Source organism: Podarcis filfolensis (assembly GCF_964270895.1).
Source record: "Podarcis filfolensis genome assembly, chromosome: 8".
NCBI lineage: Eukaryota > Metazoa > Chordata > Lepidosauria > Squamata > Lacertidae > Podarcis > Podarcis filfolensis.
This window is the reverse complement of record NC_139611.1, coordinates 5,665,630-5,679,041: the sequence shown is the minus strand read 5'-3', so window position 1 is coordinate 5,679,041 and position 13,412 is coordinate 5,665,630. Positions and strand designations below refer to the sequence as shown.

Sequence of the window (13,412 nt, the reverse complement as noted above, 5' to 3'; positions counted from 1 at the left end):
TTTTCTTGTTTCTTTCTTTTATCTTTTGTCTTTCTTCTATTCTAGTCTGCATTCTGGAAAATTGTGTAGATAAATGTTTTAATGTATGGTTATATATTGTTTCTATTTCTTTTTTTCTTTTCATTTTTTTGTTACATTTAATAAAATTTAATAAAAAAAAATTTAAAAAAAGAACTTCAAAAATTAACTGGGGAATGGTCATACATTTTGGAGCAAATATTATGGAGCTTTTGAATTCTCTCGTTGCCAGCATTCTGTAGTTTTATACACATTGAATTTTTCTGTGTATAACACGCCCCCGTGTATATTTAAGAAAATGGGGGGAGATTGCCCAGAGTTTTTGAGATTGGGGGGGGCGGGGATTGCCCAGAGTAGATGAACTTTATGAGGGCCAAAATTCACTCACCCGCCAGACTGACAGTGGCTATCACGCACGTCGCCAAACCAACCTATCGTCTGCCCGCTCCCTGACAGCAGCCACCCTAATCACATGCCCAATTACTACAGTAGCAGCCTATGGGCAAAAGCCCTTGCCACGGCCACCAGTCACGCCCAATCACCCCTGACAAGCTCCTGCTTGCACCAGCAACCAATCCCCTGTCCCAACAACGCACTGACCATGTATAAGACGAGCACCAATTCTGGACATTGTTTCAGCAGGAAAAAAACCTTGTCTTATATACGGATAAGTATGGTACATGGGCACCAATCTCTGCTCAGGGAAAGCCAGAATGTGGTGTAGGGCTTAGAGCGTCAGACTAGGACCTGGGAGAGATCAGAATTCGAATCCCCACTTGGTACGAAGCTCACTGTGTGACCTTGGGCCAGTCATTGCCTCTCAGCCTAACCTACCTCACAAGGTTGTTGTGGGGATTACCGTATTTTTTGCTCCATAAGACACACTTTTTTCTTCCTAAAAAGTAAGGAGAAATGTCTGTACGTCTTATGGAGTGAATGTGTGATCCCTGGAGCCGAATAGCCCAGGGGTGAAAAGCAGATCATGCTTTTTTTTTTTTTTGAAAGAGGAAAGGGGGTGTTGAAAGGAAGCAGCTGATCGGTAAGGGATCGGAAGAGAGATAAGGGATGCTAGTGGAGGCTGCCTTGGAGGGGGGAAGTAAAAGCCCATGGATCCTCAGGATTTTTACATTGAGTCACGCCCAAATTCACCATCATATCACATAGCATGTCCATGGCTACAGCCTGCACCAAAAAAATCATGCACACACTGTTGCGTGGGGCCGCAATGGTGCAAAAACATGCTTACAAAGCACGGATCCACATGGATTCTCAGGATTTTGGCACTGGGCTACCCCAAACTCACCATCAAATCATATGTCTGTGGCCACAGCATGAACCACAAAAATCATACATCCACTGTTTTGTTCAGAATATTTTTCTTCTTCTTTTCCTCCTTTAAAAACTAGGCGTGTCTTATGGTCAGGTGCGTCTTATGGAGTGAGAAATATGGTAAGGTGGGGGGGAGAACCACATATTCTCCCTTGAACTCCTTGGAACAAAATGCCACAAATACATGATAAAGCAAATAATAGAGGCTAGCTTCCATATAAAACAAAACAAAACAAAACAACAAAACAAAACAAAACAAAACAAAAGATGCCTGCCTTAACAATTCACTGGGAGGCACCGAGAGCTACATTCTGCACCTGACTCCATCCCTAGATCAAGATGCTCCGGCGCCTTAGGAAGACCCTCCTTGGGAGACTCACTTTGTGGTTGTAGAAATGCCCGTTGATGGAGAAGCGGTGCCTCCTGATCCTCCGCTGCTCACTCGGGGTGCGGAGAGTCCCCCTGCGGCGCATGCCCACATCACTCCGCGTCCGCATCAGCTGAGGCGCTTCTTCTTGCTGGGCTTTGAGATCGTTGTCATCTGAAACGGAGGAGACAGGAAAGGTGCGTCAAAAGAATCTAGCCTCCTCCAAAGAAATTCCAAACACCTGTATCTGAAGTGATGGACATGAGGCAGGAGTTGATAATGCAGGTGAGCTGCGCACAGGTGAGCTGCAAGCAAGCTGCCGGCCAGCCCTGTGGAGCCTCCTTTTATTGACACAAATATGCAAACCAGGCAGATACATTTTGGGCTGTGACCTTTACACATCTTCCAGTCCCGAGATTGAGAGGTGGTACAAAGCTATTTTGGCACCTGTTTCCACCGCGTCATTTCCCCCTTGCACAGTGTATGGCGAAGGAGACAAAAGGTCTCAGAGACAAAGGTTACAGACAGGGCACCACAGACTACTGAGACCGCAAAAGGTCAGACAGAGGGCAAGATTTTCAGACAGCTGTGGCTTGTTTGGGGGGGGGGTGCCCCGCACTCGAAGGTCACGCGTGCAGGCAGACTGAGGCTGCCTGCGGGTGGGGAGTGTCCTCCCTCCGGACTCAGCGATTATCCCTACATGTATCTTTCAAAGTTTTCAAAAAAAAGAGGCCAGGCTCCATCCTCTGACACAGCCAGCAACACACATACAGGCCTACGGGGTCTGAACTGCAGGTAAAGGACCAGGTGGCAGCAATGCTTTTGAATACGAGGTGCTGGAAACTGCAGGAGGAGAGAGGGCTCTTATGGGAAACCAGCAAGCAGGATTTGAGCGTGACGGGCATCTGGTTGACCACTGAAGAACAAGATGATGGATTAGGTGGGCCTGATCCAGCAGGCTCTTCTTATGTTCTTACATGATCTTCTCCTGGGATTTCCTCCTTCCCTCTCTGGCATGAGAAGGACTCTGTAGGATCAGACCCAAGCCACATGTGCCCAACCAGGTGCTTCTGGGAAGCCCACAAACAAGATGTTCAGAATCAGGGGACAAATGACTCAGGTCCCCTTGTTTTCTCTTTCCAATAAGAGAAGCACATTAGCATGGGGCGTGCTACCAGCTCACAATTTTTACAGACTCTTCCTACTGCAGGTTACTCAGTTTGCAACAAGCAGAACTTGCATGATGCGCACAAAGCAGCCCGGTGTTCTACTCACGAGTAAAGGCAATGTGAAAGCGTGCAAAGCTCCATCCTCCTTGCTGCCTTTCACAAGCTGGAGGGCAAACAACTGAAGCACAAAACCTCCTTTATGTGTGGAGCATCTCTCCACAACAGAGAATTGGGGAATATGAGGAAGTGTTTGCCCTCCAACCCTTTGTGAGGGCTTCTCCCTCTCCATGTGTTCCTTTTACACATGAGTAGGACTCCCCAAGAAAGGGACGCGGGTGGCGCTGTGAGTTAAACCACAGAGCCTAGGACTTGCCGATCAGAAGGTCAGCGGTTCGAATCCCCCTGACGGGGTGAGCTCCCGTTGCTCGGTCCCTGCTCCTGCCAACCTAGCAGTTTGAAAGCACGTCAAAGTGCAAGTAGATAAATAGGTACCACTCCGGTGGGAAGGTAAACAGTGTTTCCGTGCACTGCTCTGGTTCACCAGAAGTGGCTTAGTCATGCTGGCCACATGACCCGGAAGCTGTACGCCGGCTCCCTTGGCCAGTAAAGCGAGATTAGCGCTGCAACCCCAGAGTCGTCCACGACTGGACCTAATGCTCAGGGATCCCTTTACCTTTAGGAATCCCAAAGAGGATATGGGAAGTTGCTGCTTTCGGTGAAGGCAGACGCTGGAGACATGGAATGCTGCTGTTAAGTTTTAAGTGAAGGTGTCTGTGAGGGGTTAGGGTTATGGAAGTTCAGCAGCAAGCAGAGAAAACAAAGGCGGGGCGAATACTGAAAATTGTTTCCTGGAAATGCTCCGAGTTCCAGCTGCGATTCTGCCAGCACAACCAATGTTCCTAGTTGCTACAGAAGCCAAAAAAGTTCCCCTTCATTAGAGGTTTTCAAAGAATCGTAGAGTTGGAAGGGAGTCCCAGGGATCATCAAGCCCAACCCTGCTATGAGTTGGAGTGGTGCCACTATCCAGAGATAAACTCCTTGCCAGTGTTTTTACTGTTAGAAGAAGTCAACAATGTGCTATTCACAGACTCCTTTCCTTATCAGTGTGTCTTCGGCTACATTTGTAACGCTCTCCAACCTTCTAGGTCAAGGTCATTTGGATGACAGCTCCCTAACAATTGTGATCGAAAGTGCATTGCAATTTGGCCTCTCGCCCTGCAAACTCTAGACAGCATCTTAAAAAGCAGAGACATCACCTTGCCAACAAAGGTCCGTATAGTCAAAGCTATGGTTTTCCCAGTAGTGATGTATGGAAGTGAGAGCTGGACCATAAAGAAGGCTGATCGCCAAAGAATGGATGCTTTTGAATTATGGTGCTGGAGGAGACTCTTGAGAGTCCCATGGACTGCAAGAAGATCAAACCTATCCATTCTGAAGGAAATCAGCCCTGAGTGCTCACTGGAAGGACAGATCCTGAAGCTGAGGCTCCAATACTTTGGCCACCTCATGAGAAGAGAAGACTCCCTGGAAAAGACCCTGATGTTGGGAAAGATGGAGGGCACAAGGAGAAGGGGACGACAGAGGACGAGATGGTTGGACAGTGTTCCCGAAGCTGTTCACCAGCATGAGTTTGACCAAACTGCGGGAGGCAGTGGAAGACAGGAGTGCCTGGCGTGCTCTGGTCCAGGGGGTCACAAAGAGTCAGACACAACTAAACAACTAAACAACAACAACAACTTGCAAACTCTGAACATTAAGAACATAAGAAGAGCCTGGCTGCTGGACTGGGCCAGTGGAGCCCTCTCTGCTCCAGTATCCTGTTCTCACAGTGGCTTACCAGATGACTCGGGGGGAGAAACCAACAGAGAGGATCTGAGCACAAGGGACACTCTCCTTCTGTGATTTCCAGCAACTGGGATCCAGAAGCACTACTGCCTCCAACTCCAGAGGCAGAGCAGAGTTATCACGGCTAATAGCCATCGATAGCCCTCCTCCAAAAAACTGCCCAACCCTGTTTTATTAAAGCCATCACTGCCTCCTGCAGGAGAGAGTTCCATAGGTTAAGGAAGTTTAATAAATAATAATAATAATAATAATAATAATAATAATAATAATAATAATTTATTATTTGTACCCCGCCCATCTGGCTGGGTTTCTCCAGCCACTCTGGGCAGCTTCCAACAAAGATTAAAAATACATTAAAATGTCACACACAAAAAACTTCCCTAAAGAGGGCTGCCTTCAGATGTCTTCTAAATGTCAGGTAGTTATTTTTCTCTTTGACATCTGGTGGGAGGGCGTTCCACAGGGCGGGTGCCACTACCGAGAAGGCCCTCTGCCTGGTTCCCTGTAACTTGGCTTCTCGCAGTGAGGGAACCGCCAGAAGGCCCTCGGAGTTGGACCTCAGTGTCCGGGCAGAACGATGGGGGTGGAGACGCTCCTTCAGGTATACTGGACCGAGACCGTTTAGGGTTAGGGCTGAGAAGGGAGGTTTGAAACGGTGTGAGAGGTGAGTTTAAGTTCTGCTGTGTGAAGGACTTTCTTTTGCAGTGGCTGTGAAGGGGGTCATTAACCCCTAAGCACCCTGTTTTCCATGCCCGTATACAATCATTAAAATTCTATGACTAGAAAGAATGTAGTCCTGGAAAATAGGGTGCCCAAGAGGTACGTTCTTTCATATGTGGTGGACATGTGAAAGGATAAAAGAGTATTGGGAAATAATTTACAATGAATTGAAAAAAATGTTTTAAAGCACTTAAAAAAACAACACCAGAATCCTTTCTGTTGGGGATACAGTGGTACCTTGGTTACAGACGCTTCAGGGTACAGACTCTGCTAACCCAGAAATAGTACCTCGGGTTAAGAACTTTGCTTCAGGATGAGAACATAAATTGTGCTCCGGTGGCACGGCAGCAGCTGGAGGCCCCATTAGCTAAAGTGGTGCTCCAGGTTAAGAACAGTTTCAGGTTAAGAACGGACCTCCGGCATGAATTAAGTACTTAACCCAAGGTACCACTGTAATTCAAATGAAAATTCCCAAGTGTCAGAAATGGTTATTTATGTATGCCACTTCTGCGGCCTGTGTTTTGTTAGCCCAAAAATGGTAAACAAGTGAGGTCCCAACTAAAACGAAGGGCAACTCAAACTGATGGAATATACACAGCTTGTGGACCTAACATACTGAATAAGAGAACAAGAAGAACATAGGTTTAAAGAAGATTGGGAAATGTTTATTGAATATATGGGGGGAAACTGTGTACACTTGAAAACGTTGGCAGCATTAAGATAAATTCAACAGTGTAAACAAGTTTTGATGGTTGTTATAATGGAATACTGAATGGTTTTGTTTATATAAAATATGCAGGGATTTATGATATGCAAAATGAAATATGGAAAGAGAAGAAGGCAAGTTTTTGATATTTTAAGGTTGTTCAAATGAATATTCTAAATGTAACGACTAGATGTTGGTGCCACCTTTGCTTCTCTTTCCTCGCTGCAATGGTCTAACTCAGGGGTCGGCAAAGTTTTTTGAGGCCGATCTGATCCACTCCCTGGCGAACCTCTTGGTGGGCTGGAGCAAGTGCGCACATGCGTGCACTCAAGCTATTTCCTGCACTTTTCCATGACAGGAATTTTATGGTCTTAGATATATGGTAATGTTCATAAGTGTACCAACCAAGCACGTACATAGATCAGCACAGGAAGGCCAACCTGGAACCATTTTGATTCCTAAACTGAGCAAATGTTTTCTCTGCAAGGTCAAAGTGGGAAAACTCCCAGTGTCTCTTTCCTCACAAATCCTGTCTTAAGGGTATGTCTGTGTTTGAATAGGGTGTGAGCCTGTGACATGGCCCAGGAACTAAGTATTTATCACTACAAAAGAATGGCCAGGCTCCCCAGGCAATCCAATCAAGTAACCTGCCAGACAGGAGATAAACAACTACAGGAGAAAAACAACATTTAAATTTCCGTTTTAAGACCGCCTTTTCTGTGATGTAGGTATGATGTATCTGAGGGGTGGTCTTAGGTTACACCCCTTCTGTGATGTATGTATGATGTTTCTGGGGGTGGTCTTGATCTACAGGGTGGCGATTTCAAAAGTCTTTATAAGGCCTTGCACACCATTTTTCTGGGTCCCTCCTCTCTCCTGCAGGTGAGGGGAGCACCCTGTTGCAGCAGATCAATAAAGATCAAACTTACGAGCTGCTTTGCTTCTCAATATTCTCTGGTTGGCCTCTGTTATCTTCTCCTACCAATAGGGAACCTATGTAAGAACTCTCTATGGGCTCTTGGATACCCCATAAGGGAGAAAGGGCAATTTTTGTTTACAACAGTATGCACATGTACTGGTGTTCCTCCGGGTGAGCACATGCTATTGCCGGCGCTTTTCTGACCCAGAAGTCGGTCCTTGTGGTGAGGAAAAAAATGGCGTCGAGAAAAAAAAAGCACGGAATCCCCACGCCGATCCACGGAACAGCCGTGGGCCGGTTCCAGGAAGCTCATGGGCTGGAACCGGCCCATGGGCTTAGGTTGCCAACCTCTGGTCTAACTGGCTGCATTTACCCTTTCGCCTGCTAGAGAAAGGGTGAGAGCTCTAGTTCAAGAGCTTCTCTGAGCAGCTGCTCCTTGAGATGAGAATGTGATGTGGCAGGGAAAGCAGACTCTTAAGTGTTCCTCTAAGATTCCTGGCGTGGACCCAGAACATAATGAAATCCCTCTTAATCCATTTTTAATGGGCTCCTTAAACTCACATTTCAACTCACCATGTGTCAACCCACCCAAGCCTGCTCCTGTTTCAGATCTGCAACAAGCTGGGTGGCATTAAACAATGAAACAAAAAAATAGAAACACATCTTAAACGTGACATAAGAAGAGCCTGCAGGATCAGGCCAAAGGGGGTCCATCTACCGTATTTTTCGCTTCATAAGATGCACTTTTTTCTTCCTAAAAAGTAATGGGAAATGTCTGTGTGTCTTATGGAGCGAATGCGTGGTCCCTGGAGCCAAATTGCCCAGGGGCAAAAAGCAGATCATGCTCTTTTTTTGAAAGAGGGAAGTGGGTGTTGAAACAAAGCCGCTGATCGTTTGCCGATCGGGAGAGAGATAAGGGACACTAGAGATAAAGGAGGCTGCTTGGGAGGGGGGAGGTAAAGACAGCAAACTTGCAAAGGGGGGGGGGGACAGGAAGACTAAAGCAATAAGGAGAGAAATTAGAAGAAAAGGAGGAGCAAAAAACTGCTCCAGCTAAGGAAAAGACACTATACTAAGGTAAACAAGAGGGAAGGGAGTGTTGAAAGGAAACTCCTGATCGGTGGGATCGGAAGAGAGTTAAGGGACGCTAGCGGAGGCTGCCTGGGAGTGGGGAGGTAAAAGCCCATGGATCCTCAGGATTTTTGCATTGGGTCACCCCAAATTCACCATCAGTTCACATAGCATGTCCATGGCTACAGCCTGCACCCAAAAAATCACGCACCTACTGTTGTGTGGAGCAGCAATGGTGCAAAAAACGTGGTTACAAAGCACGGATCCACATGGATCCTCAGGATTTTTGCATTGGGTCACCCCAAATTCACCATCAGATCACATGTCTGTGGCCACAGCATGAACCACAAAAATCATACATCCACTGTTTCGTTCAGAATATTTTTTGTCTTGTTTTCCTCCTCTAAAAACTAGGTGTGTCTTATGGTCAGGTGCATCTTATGGAGCAAAAAATACGGTAAGTCCAGGATCCTGTCCTTACAGTGGCCGACCAGATGCCCCAATGGGAAACCTGCAAGCAGGATTTGAGCATAAGAGCTGCACTCTCCTGTCCCGTGGCTTCCAGCAACTGGTATTCTGTTGCCGTCTCCTCCGTGAGTTTGCTTAATACTCTTTTAAAGCCATTTAGGTGGGTGACCTCACCGCCTCCTGTGGGAGTGAGTTCCACAGTTTAACAGTCCTCATGCAAGGGCTTCTCAGCAGATATGCCGACATGTGCAGGGTGTGGCCTGCAACCAATAGACTGGCTCCTCCTCTCCTCACTTTAGGACACTGCTCAGTTAAAGAGAGAATGGTCAAGAGCACTACTGCCAGTCCTTCAAGGCATCCGAGTGCCAACTATGGAGGCAAAGCACAGCCTTCACGTGGCACATTATGAGTCCTGGACGGATCTCTTTGGGGGGGTGTCTCTTTCCCCATCAGCCTCGGGACCCCAGGGCTGACAGCCTCCACCCCATTGCCAGCAAGGAAATACAAAGAGGCCGAGAAATGTTCTACAGCTCCCAGGCACGCCCATGTGTGCCTCTGATGTGCTCAACCCCTTGGGTGCCACACCTAACTTCCTGCCACAGCTGTTTTCTCTGGGAGGGCAGAGCAACACTCCTTTCACCTGGGCATCCTTTCTAAGCTATTGCACAGAGGTTTAAACTTCCTCAAACTTGAGCATCAGAAGGTCACACTTAAAAATAATAATAAATGGCCTGCTGATCTTTGACTGATAAAATTAAGCATGGACTGGTGCTGGTTTTCATCTCCCAATTAGGCACTGTGGGTTAAACCACAGAGCCTAGGGCTTGCCGATCAGAAGGTCGGCGGTTCGAATCCCCGCGACAGGGTGAGCTCCCGTTGCTCGGTCCCTGCTCCTGCCAACCTTGCAGTTCGAAAGCACGTCAAAGTGCAAGTAGATAAATAGGTACCGCTCTGGCAGGAAGGTAAACGGCGTTTCCATGCGCTGCTCTGGTTCACCAGAAGCGGCTTAGTCATGCTGGCCATATGACCCGGAAGCTGTACGCCGGCTCCCTCGGCCAATAAAGTGAGATGAGCGCCACAACCCCAGAGTCGGTCATGACTGGACCTAATAGTCAGGGGTCCCTTTACCTAGGCTGCACATCAGTTAATCGTGATGGTCTTACTCTGAATGGGTTTCTGAAAACTTGGCGTTGTGTGTGCGGATTTTGCAGCAGAGAAAACTGATAATCCTGACCATGCCCTGCTCTTGGCTATGGGGAAGGCAAAAAGAGGCAGGCCATTATTATTATTATTTTTTAAGTGTGACCCACAAGCATCTTCTCCTGCAACATGGAGCCCAAGGGGCTCACTTGTACTCTGGAGTGCTGAAGGCCAATGGCGACGCTGCATACTCTGGCACCGGGGCATGGTGTGCCCCCCAGGGACGTGGAGTGCTGCCCATGGGGGCATAGCACACCACCTGTGGGGGCGTGGCGTGCTTCCTGGGGGTGTGGTGCATCACCCACGGAGGCGTAGTACCTGGCACAGTGGGGGGGGGTAGCCCGTGTTCGGGGGGGCGGCCACAATGGTACCCCCTCACTGATGGTGCTGGGGGCGGTATGCTTCCCCGCCCCCTCCATTCCTTCGCCAGTGCTGAAGGCAACTGCTTGTGGAGGGCAGCTGGCCAGATAGACAAGAGGGGTACCCTGGCAGTTTCTAACTGGCCCAGGGCTTCCAAACAGACACAGCAAAACATATTCAACCACTGACTGTTGCGCATGGAAGAAGAGGGAGACCTCAGCTAGGGTGGTTTTTGTCTTTTGCTTCGCACAAAAGTTTCTGAGCAGCAATTTCCATCAGCTATTTTACCTTAAATCCACTAGTCTTCCAAGCAGTGAGTGGGATTAAAATCCTTACTGCAGAAATGTCTAACGGTGGCCCTGTGGCTACAACAACATGGGGCATTGCCCCTCCCACATTTGCTTCCCGAAGATCCAGACTACTGAAGCGTCCTGTGTGACTCAAAAGCTTGCACCTGCGACTCCAAATAAATTGGTTACTTTGTGCTTCTTGTCCTGGGGGAACCAATGCAGATGATGAGACTTTGATCTATCTAAGCAGAGGTTGCCTGGCTTGCTTTGGTATTTTAAGGGAAGGGAAAAGAAGAGAGAGGAGAGGCGAGAACGGCACAGCTCAGATTGCACAAAGCCGGTAAATGCCAAAACCCACGTGGTGGTTTTCTGTTTTGTTAAACAGGAAGGCCGATCTCAGATCAGAGAGCGATGGGTGGTGGGGAGAGCGGGAGAGAGCGCTTCTCCTGTAAATGTTTATTTCTCCATGGCAACTCTCCTTAACAATGACTCCTGTTATTCCCTTTCTAAAGAGAGGAGGGCTGTGTTGCCAAGGAAAAGGGGAACAAAGCTCATTCTTCCACACCACTCAGAGTGTGTGTGTGTGTGTGTGTGTGTGTTTCACGCTGGTCTCATGAACTCTTAGGCGCCTGGCTGCCCCTCAAGGCCAGCATCCTCCTGCTTTCCACAGGGGCCAACAGGACGCCTCTGGCAAAGTCCACAAGCAGGACTTGAGCGCAGCCACTCTCTCTGCCTCTGGCCATGGAGGAAGGTAAAAGGTAAAGAGTAAAGGACCCCTGGATGGTTAAGTCCAGTCAAAGATGACTAGGGGGTTGCGGCGCTCATCTCGCTTTCAGGCCGAGGGAGCCGGCGTTTGTCCACAGGCAGCTTTCCGGGTCATGTGGCCAGCAGGACTAAACCGCTTCTGGTGCAACAGAACACCGTGATGGAAGCAAGAGCACACGGAAACACCGTTTACCTTCCCGCCGGAGCGGTACCTATTTATCTACTTGCACTGATGTGCTTTTGAACTGCTAGGTTGGCAGGAGCTGGGACAGAGCAACGGGAGCTTACTCCGTCATGGGGAATCGAACTGCTGACCTTCCGATCGGCAAGCCCAAGAGGCTCAGTGGTTTAGACCACAGCGCCACCCACGTCCCTCACTTGCCGATTAGCCTTGACCTCCACAAATCTGTCTCACACACACACACACACACACACACACACACACACACATCTTTTAGAGCTACCCAGGCCAGAGGTTGTGACTGCATCTGGAAGTGGCAAGTTTAACTCTGAACTGTATGGAGAAGTCATTCCTTTTAAGAACATAAAGAGAGTTTTGTGGATCAGCACCATCCACATCACAAGAGAACTCTGAAACATATATTTAGACCCGAGACACAGATTGCTCTGTTCCTTTTAGACACATAATTATGGCACTCCTAGCACGGGGTAAGCTCCCAGAAAAACACCTTTCAGAAACTGATTTACTACACTTCACAGTGAGTTATTGTCATAGATAAGGATTATACTCCATTATTGCATTATTTTCAGAAGATGGAGACCCCCAACTCCTTAGCACCAGTAAGGACCCCCTGCATCCTTCACTTCCCCTATCTTACCAATTCCCCCATCAATTCCGTCCCCCTCCAACGAGGGCTCAGCTTCCGTGACCTGAATGTCTGGTAAGGTTGACGGCTTTATGACTGACCTAAGTAGGGAAGAGACAAAAGAAGAGAATTCGGGACTTAGAAAATACCTTGGAAGATTTTCCCAAGTGTTCTAAAAACACAGATGGATGCAAGCAATTATTGTTCGTCTGCTTGTGTCAACAGTAAACATAGCACAAAATCATAGTGGCAAGTTATGTGAGCGTGATGGTTTTGTTGTTGTTGCAAGATGCATTCTTTAGCTGTGATTCCTGCACTGTGGGGAGGGTTGGACTAGATGACATCAGGGGTCCCTTTCAACTCAACAATTCTAGGATTCACCACAGACGTACCCAGCATGATCTTCTGTGTGCCCTCTGCACCCCACTTCAGACTCTAAGAGACACATGGACACCACAGAGGGCACACTTTCAAAACATGATGTCAGAATTGCCTCAAGTCGGACGTTAGGCAGGAAGCAGGGATAAAATTATGTGTGAGGCTTAAATATTTTTGAATGCTTTGCTTAGTAAAACAGCTCCCTGCATGCAGCAAAACAAGAAGGTAAAGGTAAAGGGACCCCTGACCATTAGGTCCAGTCGTGGCCGACTCTGGGGTTGCAGCGCTCATATCGCTTTATTGGCCAAGGGAGCCGGCGTACAGCTTCTGGGTCATGTGGCCAGCATGACTAAGAACCAGAGCAGCACACAGAAACGCCGTTTACCTTCCCGCCGGAGCGGTACCTATTTATCTACTTGCACTTTGAAGTGCTTTCGAACTGCTAGGTTGGCAGGAGCAGGGACCGAACAACGGGAGCTCACCCCGTCGAGGGGATTGGAACCGCCAACCTTCTGATTGGCAAGCCCTAGCCTCTGTGGTTTAACCCACAGCGCCACCCGCGTCCCTTAAAACAAGAAGAGGGCATTGCAAAATGTTTTGACCAAGGTGCGCTTATTTTTTGCAGGCAGGGAAAATTCAAAACTGCAACCGTCCCTGGAGTCTGAAGCTCCAGTCTCCAGAATCCTACCACCACCTTCTGTGTAATGCGTAGAAAGGATCTGTGCCATGTTAGCAACAGACTCTGGTTACAGCAGAAATTTCTGAGCATTTCGCGAAGCATTAAAAACAAAAACAGCAACCAAGAGGCTCTGTTGCCATCCTGACTATAATTTCTACTTACAAAAACTCTTTATTTATCTGCAACTTGTGATCATGTAGATTACAGTGTTCCACAAGCAGAACTAATCAAGGTCACGGTGCCATTTGTATAGTCTGGGCTGCATATTTTGCAGTTCCCAAGTTGGCTTGTTCATGGGGAT

The 13,412-nt window shown here is 48.0% G+C and overlaps 1 protein-coding gene across 1 annotated transcript in view; it reads right to left on the bottom strand.

Moving 5' to 3' along the window:
• The window catches only part of RASSF2 (Ras association domain family member 2), a 50,414-nt gene that overhangs the window by 14,989 nt on the left and 22,013 nt on the right, over positions 1-13,412 (bottom strand). The window contains exons 5-6 of the mRNA XM_083629628.1: positions 12,067-12,155; positions 1,728-1,888 (exon numbers count right to left, since the gene is read on the bottom strand). Coding sequence (XP_083485754.1) covers positions 1,728-1,888; positions 12,067-12,155 — 250 coding nt within the window. The remainder of the gene's footprint in view (positions 1-1,727; positions 1,889-12,066; positions 12,156-13,412) is intronic.